Raw genomic sequence first — 21272 nt, 5'->3', positions numbered from 1 at the left:
AATACGTAGAATTGGACGGCTCGATATCCCGAGATAGGCATTGTCCTACGTATATAATTTGGTCTGGTACTATGAAACGACATCGAGGAAGGATGCTCTCTATCATCGGCCTGGATTGGCCGTTTCATCAATTTGGCCGCGCAAACAATAGAGCATTTACTTCTGATCTCTCCGTGACTTAATAGTTTCACCACCACGAAACTTTGGAAGAGATCGAAGCACGTCATGCACAGATCACCCTTGGATCCTCGTTTTGCAGTTAGCCATGGGTTCAGAACTTCGCCTAAAAGGACAAAATACGTGGTCTCGACCCTTTTTTTTGTGGGAGTTCCTCACGTCTCCCTATACTTTCAATATCTTCTCTGCCATCAGAAGATCCGCGACGGTGTCCTTGAGGGTCGTATTGAGTGGCGTATATTCAATACCCAAGACCTTGCGCGCCTTGCTACCGTTCACCTCATACATCGGTGTCTTCAACCCAAGCCCTGGAGTACCTTCGGGAATGCGATCCAGGATTTCGGGGAAATCAACTCTGAGCAAATCGACAGCGGTCTGATAGTCAAAGTGATTACCCACCAGGAATCTTTGTCCGCCAGCTTCCTCGCTCTCGTATGCTCTTAAGTGAGCCAGCGCGACATCCCTCACATCTGCAAAGCCTCCAAATTCCACCGGGGGGACCTCTTTCCTCGACCCATCAACCAGGGGCCAGATTGTTTCGGTGGACTCGTTTAGATGATCAAGAGACTTGATTCCGTTGATGGATGGGCCAAAAATCCAAGGCGGACAGATGCTGGTCAAATTAAAGGATGGTTTATGGGACTCCATCCATTCCCATGCAGCCTTCTCGGCGAGAGCTTTTGCTGCACAGTAAGAAAAGGCGCCATTCGACGAATTTTTGGCTTCTTCATACGTGGCCGGGTTCCAATCGGCTTCCGTATAGGTGTACCCGGGGCGGAGGTCTTTACGCTGTCAGCACAACACGGCGGATCTCCGAACCCTGAGCTGCAGCGGCTTCAAGTGCGTTCAAGACACCTCCAATAGAAGGCTTCAAGAGCTCACTCTCATTGTCTTTTGGCTGGAGGATGAAGGGATTCGCTGTGTGGATAACGCCCGTGACACCTTGTGCCGCATCATGGAGAGCCTGGGGAGCCGCCATGTCGGGTACAACGACAAACGAAAGTTGATCGACATGCGGCGCATGGGCTTTCTGGATCCCGGGAATTGATTTTTCCGATCGAACAGTTCCCCGGATTTTGTAGCCTGCCTCCAGAAAAGCGCGAGTAATGTGTGAAGCCACGAAGCCAGAGACACCGGTGAGGAGGAGGGTTTGTTCCGTTGGAGGTGGTAGTCCCATGTTGAAAGAAAATACCAATTTGGCAATTGATCAAGAGCTGAACGAGAAGAGGGACTTTCTCTGCAATTATCCAGTAAGTTTTGATGTTTGATCGAACGGCTGATGAGATGCAATAGGAAGATGGAAGACTTATATTGCAACCGGACTCCACAAGAAGAAACAGCTTTTCGCAGCTCGCAAGTTCTTGCAGAAGCGTTGTGTATTCAATCTGCCCATCAAGCTAGGGGATGTCCAACATTGATCCCCCAGATAATTTATATACAACCATTTCTAAAAGGGGTTAGAAAGAGCAAAAATCCAGGAACTGGCGCCTCACCAGAAATCCTCACGGAGCCAAGGCCCGTATTCATCTCCAAAATTTTCGATGACTAACGCCCAGACACGGCTATCATGGCCGCAACCATTCTGCAATTATATAACCGTTACCTGTTGTCAGCGTGCATGAAAACAGCCTTCGCCCATTCCCCGACATGAGCGACGGCGGAATAGAATAAAAGTCAAACTTGCGGCTTACTCAGGAATACGAATCAGTGTATCGGATGACTCTACCATCGGTGATGAGACACGATCACCTTACATCAAACAACTCATTCTCGATGCCAACGTTGAACAAAACTCCACGGCTCAGAATCCATCAGTTCTAAAGCCCACGACTCGTATATGCCATGTGCCGGCGATGGGGCTAAGAAACATGTAAAGGTTCCCACAATGTCGTCGACTCTTCACCAGACTGAACAGAGAGCTGCAAACCCAGCTAAGCAACGGCCGCTCAAATGACCAATCATGCTTGTGCGCCACGTCTCAGACTATGAGCCATTACACACTCCCGCTGTCCTGACCTTTTTTCACGCCATCGTAAAAACTCCGATCGCGGACTGTACAGTACCATCACGGCCTCTTGCAGAAATTGGCTCCATAGTACCAAATACGAAAAATCACAAATCACAACATATCTCTGGTCAATACGTGATTTCAAAGAGTGTTGACTGCACTGCTAATTGGCAGGCGCTGCTGTGGCATATGGTAAACAATAATTGAGACGGTGCAGCACAAGCTCAAGACACCGAGTATGATCCTGCCCTCTCCACGCTGCTGCTTCCTCCATACCACTCTCTCGCATGATTTATTTGGCGACCTTGCAGCAGCGATTAGTGTCCAAGTTGAAATGTTGCAATACTCATTGAGTTCCTTGGTAAAAGCCATGCATCTGTCATGTTGCGTAGTTTCGTCTCTCCGGCTCAACGCAAGTTGCAGGGAAATTTCCCGCTGAATTTGGCGCCCGATGCCGCCGCTTTTGGAGGCGTTTTTCCCGAGATGCCAAGAACGCTAACCGTCTGCCATTCCAGATTATGGTGTTACCGACCACCATCGTAGCATTCGCATTGAAATTGAGCAAGTCTTTCGTGAGTCCTTCTACGTTGTTGGTATATTGCTCGAATTGAGAAGGGTCTCTGTTAAGGTATAGGGTGGCACCGTAAGAGAAGTACTCTCGTGACGCGGCAAGGGAATGTAACACCGTAGCTTTTGTATTTTGGGGCAAGTCCCCAGGCTCGCTGCACTCGAGACATCACGTGATTGAGCCGGCCACGGTGGTCTTGGCGATTCTTGGCGGCGCACACATGCGGCCCTACCACGATTCATGTGATTGGCGCCTCGCGGGATCCGGAAAATCTATAATACGAGTATTACGTAATCCTGCGCTCTGATTGGCCGGCACCATCCAGGAGGGGGTGGGATGCCGCCGTAGTCCGGAAAATCTATAATCCGACATCCAATCACGTGCTCTAGCTGGCTGCCCCCATCGGATCCAATCCACGGCCACCTAGGAATGGGGGCCTTTGTCTGCCAGACCCCCTGATCGGATCCAGTCCATGGATCATATATAGACGATATTGATCACGGTGTCCTGTGCCGTACGACATCCTCCATCGGATCCAGTCCATGGACCATGAAGTAGACGTCGGTATACCCAATTAGCCGACAACGATATCGGCGATATATCTAGCAAATATCGATACATGGGGCTTAGACATCGGCGATGAGATCGGTATCTGCTATAAAGACTGATTCGTTCTCCATATATAGTCTAAGTCTCGGTCTTGGGACATAACAGTATTTGCCCTCTTGAAGTGATCCAAATCAAAAGGCCCCTCAAACAACAACCTGTCTAAGGTCTTCACCCGTGATACCGCTACATACGACAGGCCCAGGCAGTGCTCTGTTTGACTTAAGTCTAGAACTACCCTCGGTAGGGTTAGGCCCTGGCTTTTATGAACCGTCATCGCATAGGATAACCAGACGGGAAGCTGAGTACGGGAGCATGGTATCCCGCGTGATGCTCACGACAAATCTCTGGACCGAATTAGGACTGGTGAATGGATCGATGGGTTGCATCCAAGATATTGCCTGGCAGGAAGGCCAGGATCTTTCTTCGATCCCATTCTTACTCGTCAAGTTTGACAGTTATACCGGCACCAATTTCCCCCAATGTGACCCAGGAGTCGTCCCGATCTTTCCTATTAATCGTCAGTTTGATTTCCAAGGGCCTGAATACAAAGCTGAAGTTCCGGGCAGAGGTTGTCGGCCCTCCCCTCCGATGCCTTGGCGGCATTTCGGCCCTTATGCCAGGCTAGAACCTTCTTCACGGGCTGACCGACACCGGACAGCTTCTTCCCATTCATCTCCTTCACCTCCGTGGGGGACAGGTCATTTGCAATCTGTGTTCGTAAGAGTTCCAGAGGGAGAGGGCGTATAGATGATTCCGGGCGGATTTCGGGCCGTACATATAGAGGAGGGCTCGAAGGAGCCTCCGTAAGCTTGGGACGGCTAATTGGAGGTCGAGGAGCGCGAGAGCCCTCCTCTTCTTCCTCCTCGCACTATCTCTAGTGCGGCATTTAATACAGCTCGAAAGAGTTCTGCTCGCTAGATGAGAGGGATCTGTAAGGAAGGAAGAGAGAGGAAATGTACGAGCGCACCTCGAGCAACATTTCGAGGCCATTCTAGGTCAAAACAACGCGCGCGGGGGCCAACGCGTCGTCCGAGGTTCTACCAGGAAAGCACGTGATTTATTTTTCGCCCACGGAGGGGACACGTGCAGGGGGATCGGGATTTAAATATCGACATCGATATCGGGTAAAAATTCCAACGGCAACTGAACCTCAGTTTCCAGCCGTTGCCCTCTTGAGTAATCTCCTCCCGCTCTCATTGGCCCATCAACCCCTTCGATGGGTTTTCCGCCTCGGCTTGACCTCCCATTCAGAGACCTTTCCACTCCCACCTGTTTTATTTCCAACTCCTCCTCCCGTCTTTCTCGCACCGCTTAATCGAGACCCCCTTCACACGCTCCCCAGGTCCGTCTCCATTCCACTCCCACCTGCCGCGACTCCTCTCTCCCCTCATCACCGCCCGCGGCCATCGACCATCCTACACCTTCGATCTGCTAGGCATATGTACGAGACGAGGCTCGGCAGCCAAGTTTCCATCCTTGTCCATATCCCACAACAAGATATGACGTGACCCGACAACGATGACAAGGTGTGCCTGCAACTCAAGGCTTTCTTCATTCACCCGTCGCCGCACGTCAGCGCTCTTAATATAACCCCTTAGCTGCGGGCCGTCCTTTTCCGTAACCTGAGACTTAGTCGTTCCGTGGTGGTGCTTGTCCCAATGCATGAATTCAAGCGCAAGGATTCTGTTGAGCTTGTACTGGCGAAGCTCTTTTGCTTTAGCGATGCTGTCGCAACCTGTTACATTCAGGTAGTTGATTCGATAGAATTTCCATTCGGTAACTATCAGCCGTCCGGGAACCTGAACGAGAAGATCGATACGGCCGTTTGTTCCGTCTTGCTACACGAGACGTTAGATATTGTCTAGCTAGGAGTGAGTAATGAATTTACCTTTGTCACTTTGAACTCTGGCCATGGAACAAGAAAACGGTTTCTTAGGAGGCAGAAGTAGATGCTATCCCGATGGTGTTCTTCAGTCTTTTTGGTAAGATCATCGGCGGTGATGTTCCGTTGCATCATCAACTCTCGATAACAACCCAACGTTGGTTCAAGTTCTCCGTGTTCAACGAGGTGCAGCAGTGCTTCTTCGAGAGAGTTGCGCAGATCATACTTTTCGAGAATCGCGAGAGCGATACGATCCGCCGCGACTCTATTCGGTATCTTGAGCTGCGTTGTCGGATTTTCAGGGTGAAACGTAAGGCCGCCGAAATAGACAAGTAGTGAACGCCATGAGGAACCATCTCCAACCTCACTCTAAAAGAGATGTAAGTTAGTATAAAGGAAAACTGGGCTAAGATATTGGCTTACCAAGTTTCGAAGCGTGAATTCGAGTTTGAAATTGAGGTATTTGAGAGGCGTAAAGTTCCCTTCTTCGTCACATTTTAGCGCGTTTTGCAAATCTTTTATCACTGACGCTGAGCCAGCGGATAACCTAAGAAACTGTTCAGATATTTCGGAGTTTTGCGGGTCTCGAGTTCTGGGTGTCTCTCCTTCGATACGACTCTGAAGATATGACAAACACGTCTCCGTGTTGTAAACGGTTTCGACCTCTTTATCCTGACAGAAATGATATCCGTTGAAAAATTCGGTCATTTCCGAAAGAAAACCGCTGTGATCTTCACGGTCTTTGTAGATTTCCCCTAGTGCGTCTTTCAAGTCCGAAGATGTCAAACCACAAAGCCCGGCCAGGTTCTTATTGAATGACACATTATTTGTCACATTGAACGCACTGCCCAGACTGGATAAGGAGAGCGGTGAGATCCCTGTGATGAAAATCCTTCGGATGTCCCCCTCTGCGCACAATGACTTCATCGTAGACCAGAAAGATTTGAAAGTATGTCCGACTTTTGTATCATCCCAATCGACCCCGGGTTCTCGGACGGTCTTGGGTGGTTTGATGTAGTTGTTGGGAAAAGCATCGTACTCATCAACGAGCACGTAGATCCTTTCAATACCGGCAAGTCGGTCGTCCTGCTCAATCGCATCTCCAACTACCTTGGCACATCTCACAAGACTGGTGTTAGGTGCTTCACTGTTAATATGTTGACACAGAGCAGTAAAGTTTCCGCCCAAGTATGCAGCATATCGTCTATAGAAGTTCTCGATAGCATCGTTCAAGAAGTTTACGAGTGCCTTATTCGCCTCCGTAAGGTCCGGGCTGGCGTTAATTCTGGAAAAGTCGAATGTCAAGACGAAGTACTTTCCGGGGCTCACTTTTCTTTCATCGATGTCTTTTTGCACATCGAGACCCTAGAATGATTGGAAAAAGATGTAATTTCTCACATCAAGGTAATTAAGGATACAGTTGCGTACCTTGTACATCCATCGATGTTCATCTGCATACTGAAGGCCGTGGAAATGTTCCAGCATCCTTATTGTTAGTGTTTTGCCGAACCGACGTGGGCGGCAGAAAAGCATGAACTCGTCGAGTTTGCCCAACTTGGAGATGTAGCCGGTACGATCGAAGTAAGCCTGGCCCTCTCTCTGTAGAAGATTGGGAAAATCCTTTGCTCCGGATCGGAAGTACTCTAGTTCGCCGTTGATTATTAGGCTACCATTGTCAACTCGGGTTCTCTTTGGCGAAGGAGCCATCTCGGGCGTATGCTTTCTCTTCCTCGTCTCGGGGCCTGCAATGAGATGGGAGATGGATTAGTGTAAAGAGAACGGTAAAGAGGCGTGGTCAGTGGACATACCAGTAGTCTTCCCTTTCGCGACCTCGCTCGCCAGCATCGCGAGACTCTTGCTAATCCCAACTGACAGCTCGCATTCATTTCTAAAGAACCCCATGTCGCCAGCAGAATTAACAAAGATATTCTTGTTGATATTTGCGGTTTTAAATCTCTCAAGACCTTCGCCTTTGAGCAGTCCCGGTCGCTCTTGGTCGATCCATTTGAGTAGGTCGTCTGCATCCCATTCGTTTATCTCGTCGATTGCGAGCTTGCTGTGGCTGGCTTGCTTGGGGTCGTCCATGGCGGTTGGTAGGACGGCGTATCAAGCGGAGTGAAACGAGCAGCCGCAGGCTTAGGAAGGAGGCGTAGGAGTGGAGGCAGAAAGATAAAAGATTCAACGGCCAACAAATGGACGATATTAGGGTCACGACTTCGAGGTGTGGAGAGAAGAAAAGCTTTGTTAGGCAAGACTGAATAAAATGGAAAAGGGTGCAAGTTGCGACATTGCCAAGCCAACTTCCTCACGTGATAACCGGGCCGCAGATATGTGATTTCACGGAGGACTTAGTTGGCATTCGAAGAGGTCCGAGGGACCGTCTGACTATATAGTATCTGAGGGTTACTAGCGTGCTTCGAAGACCCCTGGTCATTACAAACCTTGGCAGACCTTCGAAAGGGTCACGTGGGCCACCTATAGTCACAGCCTCCCCTATCTAGATTCGAAGGCCCTCCTTCGATCCACAAGTTCAGGCCTTCAGAAACCCTTCGAATGCCTTCAGAGGAAGTAGAGTAGACAGACTGATGTTGGAGAGGGCTCCCGGACGTTGTCCGCGAGAGCCAGACGACCTCGTTGCCGCCTCACTTGAACGTCGAGAGAGAGCGTGACGTAACGGCGAGGGTATTCACCGCACGCATGGGATTTTTGTCGTGATCGATCCGCGTGACGTCGCTGTCGGGAGAATCGGGTGAACGTCGGCGGAGTGACAGATGGCAGTGAAGTCTCTCATCAACAAAAGAAGGCCTTGTTTACCTCTTCGCGTCTGTTCTCTCTCTCATTCCAACAATCACTTCTCCCCGCACCTCTTGCCTTCGCTTCGAAACTTGTTTAACAACTTCAACACGCTTCCGAAGTCTTTCTTCAACCGTCTCTACTTCTCTCTCCTTCTTCCTTGTTGTCAGGATGTCAAAGGGACGCGGTGCTGCGACGATGGGAACCTTTCAACCTGTCCCGCCTGGAGCAATGACCGGCTCGGGCATGGGTGGGAAGCCTCCGAATGATCCCAACGATCCACGCAACCCTTGGAATCCGCCCAACGAGCACTATGTGCCCACGACCACTCTTCACCAGAAGTTGCTGGAGAAGATGAAAGAATTGACCCAGTCGAAGCCTGGCAAGCCATGTTCGACAGTGAGTTGAAGCCCATATGGACTTCGTGTTGATATGAAACTGACACTTCGAAGACTCGTTGGTCACACACTCCTCAGCAGAGTGATCCTCCCCTCTCGGCCAAACAATGGCGTAGATTGTATCGAGAGACACCAACCTCGTATCGTGACCGTCAAGTCCGATCTCTCCTCAGCCGTCCAATTGCTCGCGAACTCGAGTATTGGGGTGATCGAAACTTCAAAAACAATCACAATCATCTCGGGGGCGCGATGGGATACACCACTGGCTACATCGAGGACAAGCCGTGTGACCATTGTCGCGATTCGGCCAACATGACTTCGCAGAAGGAACCGGTGTTTCCCGAGTGTGTTTCTGCCCTTCGATATCCTGATCGAGATGAGCCGAATCCTGAATTCTTGCTTCGAGGTGGTTGTGCCACTTGTTACTTGAAGGGCACAACATGCAGTCTTTCAGCTGGTCGTCGAGGGTATGATGAGCCGATCTCGTCACCCAATCCTAATGTCCAGCCTGCTTCGGCTCCCACACCACAGCGTCGCTCGCAGAGAAAGCGTGTCATGTCGCCGGCTGTGTCGCCCGATGATGATGCTCGAGGTGCCATCCAGATTCGTCGAACCGTCCAGGGTGAAGACACCTCTGCCTTGTTCACACCTGACCGTCAAGGTCAAACATCAGGTCCTGGCGTGTTGGCTTTTGCCGGTGATGTGGAGGGGGAGCGGCTCGAATTTCGTGCCCCAGCCTTTCGAACCAACGATGAGCGCACCCAATTCTATGCGCGTGTGGTTGCGGAGGCTGCTCGAGCGCTCAATGATCCTGACTACACGCCCGGCCAGATCCAGTACCGTCGAATCAGTCCACCTCGATCGCGTTCCGCAGCGGCTCCTCACGCTTCGCGTGTCAGGCACGAAGTTCCACCATCGACTCCTTCGCGTGCACCCCAATCTGTCTCCGACCCTCGTGGGGTCTTTCGCCAAGGTGCCGCTCGTCCACAGCAGGCGATCCGAGCGCAAGAGCTTGCTCTGCAGGCTGGGTATACCGTCTGGCATGATCCTAACTACGAGCCGACTCCTGCGACGCCCACGGCGTATCCGTACGATGTGCCACCGCCTCGAAGCCAGTCCGGCCGTGTTCCACCGGCGGCGCAGATGCCTCGGTCGGTTTCGAATGTCAGCATGAAGGGCGTCGAGCACGAGGGTAGTCCCGGGGGCTCGAGCACTGGCCTACCTCCCTCGGTGTCAGGGAATCGACATCGGTCTTTGGTTCGTCGTTCCGCGTCTCGAGAGTCCAGCGCAGGGCTTCCACCGCAGCTCGGAGGATTCGGGCAAACCAGTCGACGTGGTTCGCAGGGTGGACGTGGCGCGTTGCAGTCTATCGAGGATGAATTCGCAGATGATGGACTCGACCTCGGCATAGACGTTGGTGACGATGTTGCGAGGGAAGATGATGAGGACGAGAACTTGCAATCCTCACAGCACACTCAGCATTCTTCGAGGTCTCGTCGGTCGGCGCCTTCGCGTAAATCGGGCGCGTCGAAGCGGTCGAAAGGTGGTCGTTAATGGGTGGATGGTTTCGATGGTCTTTCTTCTGCTCTCGGGATGATGGTTGGAGGATTTGGGGACTCGACGAGATATGGGAGGACATGGGATGACTTGTGCTTCTGGAATTTGGCGTTTTGGCGTTCACACGAACCGCAGCACGCGGAACAGGACACCTCGATGAAGCTTGGAGTTGAGGGGTGAGCCTCCCAACGCGTCTCGAAGGTGACTTTTGCGCACGAAATCTCCCAAAACAGATCGGGTAGATAGAAAATCCACAAAGCTGTTAGATTACCATTGATTCCTCTTTGGCCTAGGATTTGGCCTCAGTGAACGTCCTCCTGCCTGTCGATCCCTTGCGATGGGTCTCGCAAGCTCTTCCTCAGGCGATTGCGAAGGTGCTGGACCATGATTCAGAGTCTGCGCAGCCCGCGGTTTAGGCCTTGCGGCCCGCTTGGTCGGTCCCCGCACCTTTATCTCGGGGTTTTGCTCACCTGGTTGGCCTTTGGTGGCTGCGTACTGTGGTGTCTGCAGCTCCGCCGCATCCTTCTCGATTTCCCTAGTGTGGTCGGGCCTAAGCAAGGGCACCGTTCCCTTCTCTGCGGTTTCGTAGGAAACAGGAGGGAGCAGAGCGGGAGCCATAAAGGTCTTCGAGGAAACGCGAGGGGATCGCAGGGGGTTCGAGATGCTCTCAGTGCGGTGGGGAAGCATCTCGGAGGGGCCAATCAGGGGCGATTGCGGATAAGGTTCATTAACGCGAACCTTATCCTCACTAGCGCGAACCCTATTCGAGGGGCTTCTTACAGTTCCGTTAGCCTTCGATGTTGGTCCGTTGCCCTCATATGCAGGTTTATGGTGTGCTGTTGATGGTTCGCACGCCATCGATGGTCCTTCGATGGGCGCTGGGGAACCTGGGTATGCATTCTGGAAACCCTCAAAAGCCGTATTCATGGTGGTTGGGTTTCCTGCAGTTAGGGCCTCCTGCCGTGGTCTAGGTTCCGCCTTCTCTCGGATACCGTCTTCCATTGCAGTGGGCGGAGCTTCTTGTCGCTCCTGAAGGGGTGGATGGGCGTCAGCAGCCGGCCTCGCGGCCGCTCGTGGCTCGCCTTCCGTCTTATTCCCCTTTCTTGCGCGTTGTCGCCGCTTCGAAAGCGTTTTCTGCGCACCTAGCCCCTCCCCTATCTTGACTGAACGATCCCCGGATCGCTCTCGCTGAAGCCATTCCTGCTTCGTCAACATAGAGAGTTCGTGGTAGGTTGGAGGTGCTTCTTCCTTTTCCAGCACCTCGAGGATTTCTGCCGAAGGGTTGAGCATGCTTTCCTTGGCCTTCCTCATCTGAGCTTGCCACGCTTGTGTCATTATCGTGTGCAGCTCCTCATTGGTGTCTGCTGAGACGTATTTCTGCAGCCTGGAGCCATTCACAGGCTTTCGAAGCACTCGCTCTCCGCTTGCTTCGAGGATATAAGCTCCAAACCAGAGCTTTTTCAAGATTCGAAACGGTCCGAAGTACGTTGCTTCGAACTTTTGACGTGTTTCATTCCTCAGGAGTACTAAATCTCCTTCCTTCAGCGTCATGTCGGACTGGGATAGCCTCGTGGACCGTAAGTGTTTGGCATATACCCCACGTTCGACAAGAAGCTTATTGGCCTCGTGGCGGGCCGTGTGTAGGTTCTCCATTCGGATGGCAAAGTCGGCATCGAAGTTTTTCAGGTCGAAATCCTTTTGATCACCCGTCAGCCTTGGTTCGATACCGTAGACAAGTTTGTAGGGGCTCATTCCGGTGACTGAATGGGCTCGAACACGGCAAGCGAAGAGGGCCGAGGTGAGATATTCGTCCCAAAGGATGATGTGTTCGTTGATCAACTGCTTGGTAAGGATCTCCCCGAGCATTCCGTTGAACCTTTCGACCTTCCCATTAGTCTGTGGGTGATAGGGGGTAGTGGTTCGATGCTTGACTTTGACCCGGCGCAGATAGTATTCGACGATCTTCGAGTTCAGGTTGGCGCCGTTATCCGAAAGGAGCTCGTGGAAAGCCCCATATTGACAATAGATCTCGAAGAGGAAGTCTGCGACAATCTCATCTGTCGCTTCCGGAACGGCTTTCGCGATGGGCCATCCCGTTGAGAAGTCGATGGCCGTAAGGATCCACTGGTTACCGTTCGGGGTCATTGGCAAGGGCCCAACGAAGTCGATGGCCCATTTCTCGAACGGCCTCGAGGCCAGTCGAACCTGCGTGTACGGCTCTTCTCTGCGAGTTTTGGGGCGTTGAGAGAGTTGGCATTGCGAGCACTGCTTTGCAAAAGCCATCATATCGCGGTGCATATTTGGCCACCAACCTCTCATCTTGACGACTCCATCGAGCGCCGGAGCACTATAGTGTCCATAGTGGCGGTGATAGTACTCGATGAAATCCTTTCGAAAGGGAGCGGCGATGAAGGGGACGTAGTACTGATCGATTCGGCGGTACAAACGCCCATCTTCAGCCATGAATTTGTCTAGGTCGGGCACTGACTTTAGGATCTCGATTTGTTCCTCAGTTAAGTTCGTGCCTGCGGGACTTGAGAGGCGGTCGATGAGGGTTTGCTCCCATTTGTGCCCCTCATCGAGCATCTGTGGGCTTTCTTCGGCACTGGCGTGAACATTCAGGGCGACCAAAGCCTCGTCTGGGGTTGGAACCCAAGCCTGGTTGGCTGCGCCCGTTCCGAGGAAGTCTGGGCGGCGCGAGATGGCATCTGGAACCACCGCCTCCGACCCTCTACGGTATCGAATGTCCAGCTTGAATTCCGAGAATTCATCGATCCACCGAGCCAACCTCTTCGAGGGTGTTCGGGTGGTTGAGAGATACTTTAGGCTCTCGTGGTCGGTGACGACCGTGGTTCGATGGCCGTTCTGGATGTATGCGATCCAAGTTCGAAGAGCATGCTTGATGGCTAGGAGCTCCTTTTCATGTATCGGATAGTTGAGCTCTGCCCCTCGAAGCTTGCGTCCATCATAGGCCACGGGATGCCATTTCCCATCCTTCCCCAGCTGCAGCAACACGGCCCCTAATGCCCATTCCGAGCAGTCCGTTTCAACTCGAAAGGGTTGAGCTTCGTCCACTTGCTGCAGCACTGGCTCCGACGCAAGGGCTTGCTTCAGCATTCGGAACGCATGTTCGCATCGAGCATTCCACCGAATTGGTCGGAACTTCTTCCTTCGAAGGTCTTCATCAGCTTCGATAAGTAGGTCCGAGAGAGGAGCAGCGATCTTCGCGAAGTCCCGTACATATCGCCGATAGTACGAGGTAAGTCCCAAAAACTGGCGAACTTCGTGGACATTTCGAGGCTGAGGCCATTCAGTGATAGCTTGGACCTTGGCAGGGGTAGGCTTGCACTGTCCACTGCCGACAATATGCCCACAAAACTCCAGTTCTGGCATTCCGATAGTGCACTTGGACGGTTTCGCATACAGTTCATTCCTCTTCAAGGTCTCAAGGACCTGTTGCAGGTGTCCTTCGTGCTCCTCCTCCGAGTTCGAGAAGATGACAATATCATCGAGGTACACGATGACGAACTTGCCAATGAATTCCCTCAAAGCGTCATTCATGATGCGTTGGAATGTCGAAGGAGCATTAGTCAACCCGAAGGGCATCGCAATGAATTCATACTTGCCAGATCGAGTGTTAAAGGCTGTCTTGGGAATGGATAATTCTCCCATCTCGATTTGGTAGTAGCCCGAAGTCAGGTCGACCTTCGAAAGGCATCGAGCATCTCCGATGGTGTCTAAGCAGTCTTGGATCCGAGGCAGAGGGTATGCATCCTTCTTAGTAACGTTGTTCAGAAGGCGATAGTCAATGCACATCCTCCACTTCCCCCCCGGCTTAGGTACAAAGAGGACAGGGAAGCCCCAAGGACTCGAGGACGGTCTGATGAGGTCCTTCTCAAGGAGCTCACGGATTTGCCTATCTTGTTCGTCTCGATGTTCTTTCGAAAGAGGATAATACGGAAGGTTGATGGGTTTAGCGTCGCCAGTGTCGATGTCGTGCTTGATGTCTCTTTTGCGCGGCTCCTTGGGTACGATCTCATCTCGAAAGACCGAAGCATTCCGTTGGAGAATAGGTAGGAACCGTTTGTTGGTACAGGGAGGCATAGGGGAAGAAGTTCGAGCCTCGGGGTCTTTGTCACGAAGGATCATAAGTGTTGGTCGAATGTCGTCTTTGTCGTGCGTTCGGGACTTTTGGATATCTTTCGCAGCCTTGCGGTATCCAAGGAGGTTCAACCCAGCTTCCTGAATTCCACTATGATCGATAGTTCGAAAGGGTCTGATGGCTATTGGCGAGGTCTTGCCACTCCCATTCCTGACTACCAACCGGGCTAGTCGGAAGTCCCAGCGGGCTTCATGACGCTCTAGCCAATCCATCCCGAGGATCACATCATATGCATCCCAATCGAGGATGCGCAAGACCGAGCGTGCTCGAAACTCTCCCAGCGTCAAACCTGTCACCAATTGTTGCGTAGTGCGAGATACGTCGCCATTTGCGAGGCGTACCCGCACGGGGTTGGTCTCTTGAACCTTTGAATCCCCTTGAAGACGTCCAAACGCCTTCCTGGATACATAGGAGAGGTCGGATCCGGTGTCGATAAGGACCGTGATAGGGAGGGGATTTTGGGTCCACCCTATCGTTCCGTTGGTGAGATTGTATCCACCGGATGGTTGGAACTCCTCGCTTGAAGTCGAAGTGGCATTGAGCGATACGTCGAAGGGATGTGGCGGTATCGCTGGAGCGGGGCCTGGCTCTTCGTCTTCCTTCGAGGCCTCTTCTATGTCTTCGTCGCTAGACTCCTCGACGTCTAGCGACGGTTCCCTTTTCCCCGCCAGCCTCGCCTCTCGGGCTGCTTTAGGTTGGGACAATCTCGCTTATGATGGCCTTCCTTGCCGCATCCATAACAGAGATTCTTTTCCTTTGCATTGGCCATAAACCCCTTTCGGTCGGAGGGAGGCTTGGAAGAAGGATCGAAGGGTCGTCCTTCTCCTCGGCCCTTCCGCTTCGCGTCGAAGGCAAACAAACCCATCTCGACGTCCCCATCGGCATCCTTCTTAGGTTTGCTTTGGCTAGGGCGAGAAGCGGGGGTGAAAGCCGAAGGAGTAATCTTGGTTCGATGGCGGCCAGCGAAGAAATCCTTGCGGTTCCGGGTGCTGTTAAGCTCTCGTTCGCATTTGTCGGCGAAGAGGACATACGCCTCATAGGTGTTCGGGATGAGGGCGTCCGGTACCAGCTCGACTCTTTGCCGGATATGTCCTTTCAGACCTCGCTTGAACGTGAGGAGACAATCGGCATCAGACGGAAGCGGGTCGAGGTAGAGGCGTCGGGCGTCGATGGCCTGGCGAAAGGCTTGGACCGTGTCGGTTTGCCTGAGCGAGTCGAATTCGTCCCGACGTTGCTCTTGGGTTCTCACGTCGCCGAACTGGGCAAGGAGGGCGGCCTTCCATAGTTTCCAATGCTTGTCGATGCGGACCTCTTCGGATTGGAGGTAGAGGGACTGGTACGTGAGGTTCCACCAGCTTCCGGCTGCCTTTTCCAGATACGAAGTGGCCAGGACGATCCGTTCTTCGTCCGTGACGGTTCGATGGACTAGGACAGCCTTGGCTGTCAACCAGCGCTCCATTTGGATGAGCCAGACACGGGCCGCATCGCCTTCGCGCTGCCCACCATAGCGAGGGGGGTCCTTGAGACCACCAAGGGGGTATTCCTTGAGTCCAAAGGGTAAAGTACTGGCAGTAGAAGGGTCCCCGGTACTGTAGGAAGGGGTCGAAGCAGTTTCCTGGGCACGCGCCTCCAAAACTTGGGTCCGTTGGAGGAGGTCGGTAATGGCTCTTTCGACTTCCTCGCCGGTAGCCCGACGGTGCGGGCTGGCACCTCGCTGTGGGCTGGTGGTGCGATGGTGGCTGCCCTCGGGGGCAGGAAGATGCGGTACGTTGTCTGACATTATACATGGGGTAAAGCAAGATGAACGAAGTTCTTTTGGTTGGTTTCGAAGTACAAACACGATAGAGAATAGGATAAAAGAAACGATTTGGAGAGGGAAAGGACGACCTCGAGGGTAATGTCTTCTTATAGGAGCTGTCTACCTCGTCCAGCGAGGGCGCTTCTTGGACAGTCCACCCCTTCGTACGCTCAGGGGGACCCCACTAATTCGAACAGAACCTTACTGAGTGGCCATGCCATCTTTTCCGACCCTCCTCGACTCCTTTTCCTTCCTCCATCAACACCTCCTGAGAATTCCTCGGACGCCGAAATGCATCCTTCGATGGTTCGAAATCGCCTCAGGGGCCCAATAAAGGGGTCTGTTGCGTTCTAGACGGGTCGACGACGGCCTCCTGAACCTCCTTGAAACCGTGGGAGGTGATAGACTCTTGCTCGTAAGACTTTCATCCCGTGGTGATGGCGTTCAATCACGCAGGATACGAAAGTTTGCGACTCACGAAGGTCTTGGCTAGGCTTCGGGGTTCAGGGGTATGTGGCGTCGACACGAGGGAATTTCTCAAAGGGGGTCTTCTTTGCCACGCACCGTTCAGATGGCTCGCCTGCCTTCGTAGACCTCCGAAGAGAGATAGGAGACTCTCTCATCGTAGAAGGTGAGGTCGTCTTGCAGGGGAAGACTCTCTTTGTCGTTGTCGAGATGTTGTAGAGAGGTTTCTCGTAGTGCGTACTTCGAATTGATTGTCGAGGGTCAATCAGTTGGATCGAGGACTGTCTGCTCCTCCTTTGAGGCCAGACAGAGGCCTTTGCAGGCCTCAGCCCACGGTAGAGGGCTGTCCAGAGCGTTGCTACCAGATGTGATTTCACGGAGGACTTAGTTGGCATTCGAAGAGGTCCGAGGGACCGTCTGACTATATAGTATCTGAGGGTTACTAGCGTGCTTCGAAGACCCCTGGTCATTACAAACCTTGGCAGACCTTCGAAAGGGTCACGTGGGCCACCTATAGTCACAGATACGACATTCCACGGAGGGGTAAAAATGTAGCTTTTTGTATTAGACGAGAGGTTTCCACAGACGACGACGTTACAGATGGTTGCTCTGTGCAACGATGTAGCATTCGCATGCCTATAAAAGGAGCCTCAGGACCTCGACAAGTAGATAAGTAATCAGAGCGCTCCTTCATCTCAAGTTGCACAAGAAGTTTGACATTACGTTGATTGTTCCATTGATTCCTCTGTCTCCTCGTAAGAGTCTGCTAACTGGTATCTATATATGCTTGTTCATGGAGTCATAGATATTAGGCAGTAGTTCGACAGCCACCTTCTCCTATTCCATTCCATTATTGGCCACAAGTCCCCTTGAGGTTAAAGATTGTTCCATAAGAGTTTTCACGCATTCGTTACGATCACTTCAAAGCTCTTCCACGTCCTTACGCGGCTAGATCGTCGCATTACATCTTCTTCCCTTCATCGATTCATTTGACACTTCGCCTGCCAGCCGCGATGCCCATCTCACCGAAATTTCGGCGAACTAGGCCGAGGACTCAGGTCCTACCTGAAATCCCCATTGTCGAGGAGATGAAAATGTGGGATAGGCAAACGGTGCTTCAGTGGATCCAGCAAAGAAATTCCCTCATCTTCCAAGGTGACGACCTGAATAGCTTCGACGGCGCGGGGATCTGCGGTGAAGTCTTTTTGGACACCAGTTACGATTTCTTCCGTAAAGAGTGTGGCATCCTCCCCGGACCCAGTCTAACGCTTACGCGTTATCGGGACGAAGTCCTGAGGACGGCCACTCTATCTCCAAAGGACAAGAGGAAGAGGGATGATGAATCTGTCGCACCGGAATCACCCACTAGCAAGCCGTCGAAAAGAAGATATCAGGCACAAAAACAAAAAGACCGCGCTGATGACGACGATAAAGAAGAGAACGATTACGACCACGACTATGACACCGACAGCGCTGCTAGCTACAACGATCCATCCTTTGTTCCGCCAGCAAAAAGACCAGAGCATACCCGTCAGAGAAGGAAGCTTATTGAAAAGATAATAAAAGATCTTCGTATTGAGTATTGCAGCCGGTATTCTGGGAAACGATTATCAACAACGTGGACGGCCTGCACACAAAGAGTGTGTTGTCAATTTTGGTGATCTCAACAGGGAACTCTGGGCCAAGTACCAGGAAGCCCAAGAGAAGGCAGAGAAGGAGAAAGCAGACAAGAACGCGCAAAGGGGAATTACAGAAGAGAGCGCAACAGAATACAGAACAGGAAGCAACCGAGGCGGGAAAGACAGGATAGGGGCAGAAACGACGGGGATACGCACAAAGGGCCACTGAATCGGTTCCCGATAGGCAGCATCAGATCGACTGGATGGGAAAGCCCCCTTCCGATGTTATTTCACGGCGCGTCTTCGGCCGTCCGTGGTCGTAGATCTCCCTCCAGCATATTCCGCATAAATAATGCGGCGATTCTAGCTTGAAAGCTATGAAACCTCCAATGCACGACATGATTTCGGTTCGTGAAGATTCTTCCGGCCCCAGAATGCCGCGTTGGCTTGAAGGATGGAGTCATCCTGAGAGGTTGTTGGCGGCCAGTGAGCCTCATGGACCAGTTGAACTTTGTATGCCACTATCCAAGGCAAGGGAGGAACCATTCCGTAGAGTCATATGGCCACGAATCATCCGCACGAAGACGCTGGCAGCTTCTACTGTCTTCATCGTGCCCGAGCTCTTTGGTAATGATCTCGTTTAGGGTCTGAAACATCCATTCGTTGGTAGACTCGTTGATCATGACAGGTTCAAGTGGGGTAGATCTGCGAGGAAATTGGTCGTCGCGACGTTCGATATCGAGTGGGATTGACTGTTTAGCTGGACGAGTATAAAATACCTTGCCGGTGTCGAGGCATGTCCTCTGTCGAGGCAGTATCTTCGCAGCGGCGTCGTGAAACGTCTCGTGTATCGCGGAGAAGGTGTAGAAGCGCCATAGCTAGTGGGTATGTTAATATCCGTCCTGGCTATCGGGCTTTGCAGATCCTTCGTATGTGGATCTGTGAAATCGAGTGGGAGAGAGGGATCTATATTTGCATGAGGCCGCCCACCGGCATGTCGATGCCATAGCTTATCAAGTCTGTCGCCGCGGAGATATGGGATTTATGGTCGCCCATTCTTTCGTCGTTCACACCGTCTGCCATATCACAGTTATCGATGGTGATATTAAGGGTTGGATCGTCCTTTCAATTACGAATCTCTGCCCGTGTTCGACGCATTTGGGCCTTGCGTGCCTTCCACACTCGTTGATACGAGCAGGTGACCCAAACCGACTCAAGATGTCTATCCCCTTGCGGGATAACCCATTGGCCTGGAGAAAGCAGCCCATTGCTACCGCGGCAGTCTCACAGGCCCCGTTTTGTTGTAATTGACAGATGTGTGCGAGAGTATATGATATTCGAAGAAGCGGGACCGATCTTCTTCGTTGCGGACGTTCCTTCGGCTAGCAAATCTCACGTAGTAATTGTACCGTCTGTGGCGCCCGTTCTTGAATGGCACTCGTCGGGATAACCGGGTCGCTCAGCGTCGAATTCGTATTATCTGTCACCTCAACATCACCCGAGAGCTCATCAAGTTTGGCAATCCGAAGAATCTCCTGGTGTAGAAGTATATGTGCCGCCTTCCACAAACCAGATTCAAATATGGTCTTCCACTCCTTGGTTGTTAAAAGCTCCTGATCCAGCTCGAGCTCTTGGTTCGTACATCGGCTCGCGAGCCTAGCAATAAATTTCTCGAGTTGACCAAACTGTCCCATTACTGCCTCCTCTTTGCGGTGATCGAGGATGTATTCCAAGAATGTTGATAATGTGATTTCATGTGCCCGGGTCATATTGTGTAGGATCGCTGCGCATTTCTCCTCAACCGTGCGCGGTTTTCATCTCCCGGGTTTAGTATTGTCAGAATTCTCCAGGATGTCTTCGTGTAAATCCACATCTTCTTGCAGGTTCGAGTCCATCTCGTTGTCCTCTTCGTCTAAATCCATGTCCTCTTGTATGTCCGAATTTACCTCGCCCTCATTCTCTTCATCGGACCAACCGTCCCAGGAGTCGCGACCCGATCTTTCTCTTCTTGAAAATCTCTCTTCTTGTCCATACTACATGGTATTGCCAATCGGTGGAGACGAGATTCGAAGCAGGGGTAGGGAGGACTTCACGTTCAGGCCGTGATGGGAAGCAAGGCAAGCCCGTTGACGAGGGGGTTAACTGTGAGAACCGCGGGATACTAATGGAGGAGTGGCGGACCGCACGACTTGGCGCAAAAGCTTGGCTTGGCGCATTAAGTGTGTGATTTGGACTTGGCAAAAATCCAAAAAACAAAAAGAAACGCAACACCCCTCCTATAGCCAGTGTATAACTCACTTATAGATGGGGCGCCACAGCCAGCGAAAGTTTTCAGTCAGAGCAGTTCAACCAGAAGAGAATCACCTCCCACAGAGATCAAGTGCGACATCGACAATCACTGGCTGGAGCATTACGTTTACCCATCTCGGGCACCTAGAAACTAGGCCGGACAACCCTCTTGCCTCACCTATGATCGAACACTAATGAGGTCCCTCAATTCTATCGGTTCGACTGAAACATGGACTGTTCCCTAGTTTCGTCCTTGATAGGTCAACCACGATTTGGTGTCAAAGTTGAGGGGAAATTTGGCCGAATAAAGAATAAACCTTAATTTTCGGTGGCTAATCACGTGATTAGAGCTTGTGTAATCACGTGGTTAAGGCATATGTGGGCCAATAATATTGCAGGAAGTGGGCCGAGCTGTTTACCTATGAGATGGCTGCCTGCTAGGCCGCAAGCACAGGCAACAACACTAAGGTATATAGATGGGCTCTATCCTGCACTCATTGGAAGAGCCAGAGCCTTCGCCGTCTCCGGCCCCTGTACGTGTACCGGAGATGAATGAAACAGGCAAGTTAGCCGATCTGCTGTATCGGTACAGGAGGTTCAGCCACGTGACAGCGCCTGACAAAGCGAGCGGCCACATTTAGGTTTGGCACCCAATAAATGCCTCTGACATCGTCGCCGTGGTATTTGTCGATATAAATGCCCTCCTGGCGTCTTCTGGTGTCATAATTGCCACGTAAACGTGCCTGGAATGCCTCCTCTTCTTGCGCCTGTTGTAGAGCTCTTCCACCTCTTCCTGCGCCTGTTGTGCCCCTTGTAGAGCCTGGCCCTTCTCTTACTGGCGAAGCAGAACGCTGTCGCTGTTGCCTCAGATCTCTCAGACTCTGTCTCTGCGGAGGACGTTGCCACTGAAGCCTAGGTAAGCGGGGAAGAGGTCTTGCGCGCGCAGG

General features: G+C 52.0%; 5 protein-coding genes across 5 annotated transcripts; 2 read left to right on the top strand and 3 right to left on the bottom strand.

The window, feature by feature from the left end:
• Window positions 1–342: 342 nt before the first annotated feature.
• Window positions 343–1354, bottom strand: Z518_09093 (uncharacterized protein; the record flags this gene model as incomplete). Its single annotated transcript, XM_013413050.1, has 2 exons — window positions 343–959; window positions 997–1354. The coding sequence occupies 2 exons, from the start codon at window positions 1352–1354 to the stop codon at window positions 343–345; spliced, it is 975 nt and encodes a 324-aa protein (XP_013268504.1).
• A 3423-nt stretch (window positions 1355–4777) lies between these two features.
• On the bottom strand, window positions 4778–7329 carry Z518_09092 (uncharacterized protein; the record flags this gene model as incomplete). Its single annotated transcript, XM_013413049.1, has 5 exons — window positions 4778–5200; window positions 5251–5613; window positions 5668–6609; window positions 6673–6986; window positions 7053–7329. 5 exons carry the CDS (start codon window positions 7327–7329, stop codon window positions 4778–4780), a joined length of 2319 nt encoding a protein of 772 aa, XP_013268503.1.
• An 879-nt stretch (window positions 7330–8208) lies between these two features.
• Window positions 8209–9989, top strand: Z518_09091 (uncharacterized protein; the record flags this gene model as incomplete). The annotated part of the gene is made up of 2 exons (XM_013413048.1): window positions 8209–8436; window positions 8490–9989. 2 exons carry the CDS (start codon window positions 8209–8211, stop codon window positions 9987–9989), a joined length of 1728 nt encoding a protein of 575 aa, XP_013268502.1.
• A 7441-nt stretch (window positions 9990–17430) lies between these two features.
• On the top strand, window positions 17431–18265 carry Z518_09090 (uncharacterized protein; the record flags this gene model as incomplete). Its single annotated transcript, XM_013413047.1, has 2 exons — window positions 17431–17947; window positions 18006–18265. The coding sequence occupies 2 exons, from the start codon at window positions 17431–17433 to the stop codon at window positions 18263–18265; spliced, it is 777 nt and encodes a 258-aa protein (XP_013268501.1).
• Window positions 18266–19418: 1153 nt separating this feature from the next.
• Window positions 19419–19805, bottom strand: Z518_09089 (uncharacterized protein; the record flags this gene model as incomplete). The annotated part of the gene is made up of 1 exon (XM_013413046.1): window positions 19419–19805. The coding sequence occupies one exon, from the start codon at window positions 19803–19805 to the stop codon at window positions 19419–19421; it is 387 nt and encodes a 128-aa protein (XP_013268500.1).
• Window positions 19806–21272: the final 1467 nt, after the last annotated feature.

The sequence above is a fragment of the Rhinocladiella mackenziei genome (assembly GCF_000835555.1).
Source record: "Rhinocladiella mackenziei CBS 650.93 unplaced genomic scaffold supercont1.7, whole genome shotgun sequence".
Lineage (NCBI taxonomy): Eukaryota > Fungi > Ascomycota > Eurotiomycetes > Chaetothyriales > Herpotrichiellaceae > Rhinocladiella > Rhinocladiella mackenziei.
The sequence above is the reverse complement of the archived record's forward strand: the minus strand, read 5'-3'. Positions and strand labels throughout refer to the sequence as shown.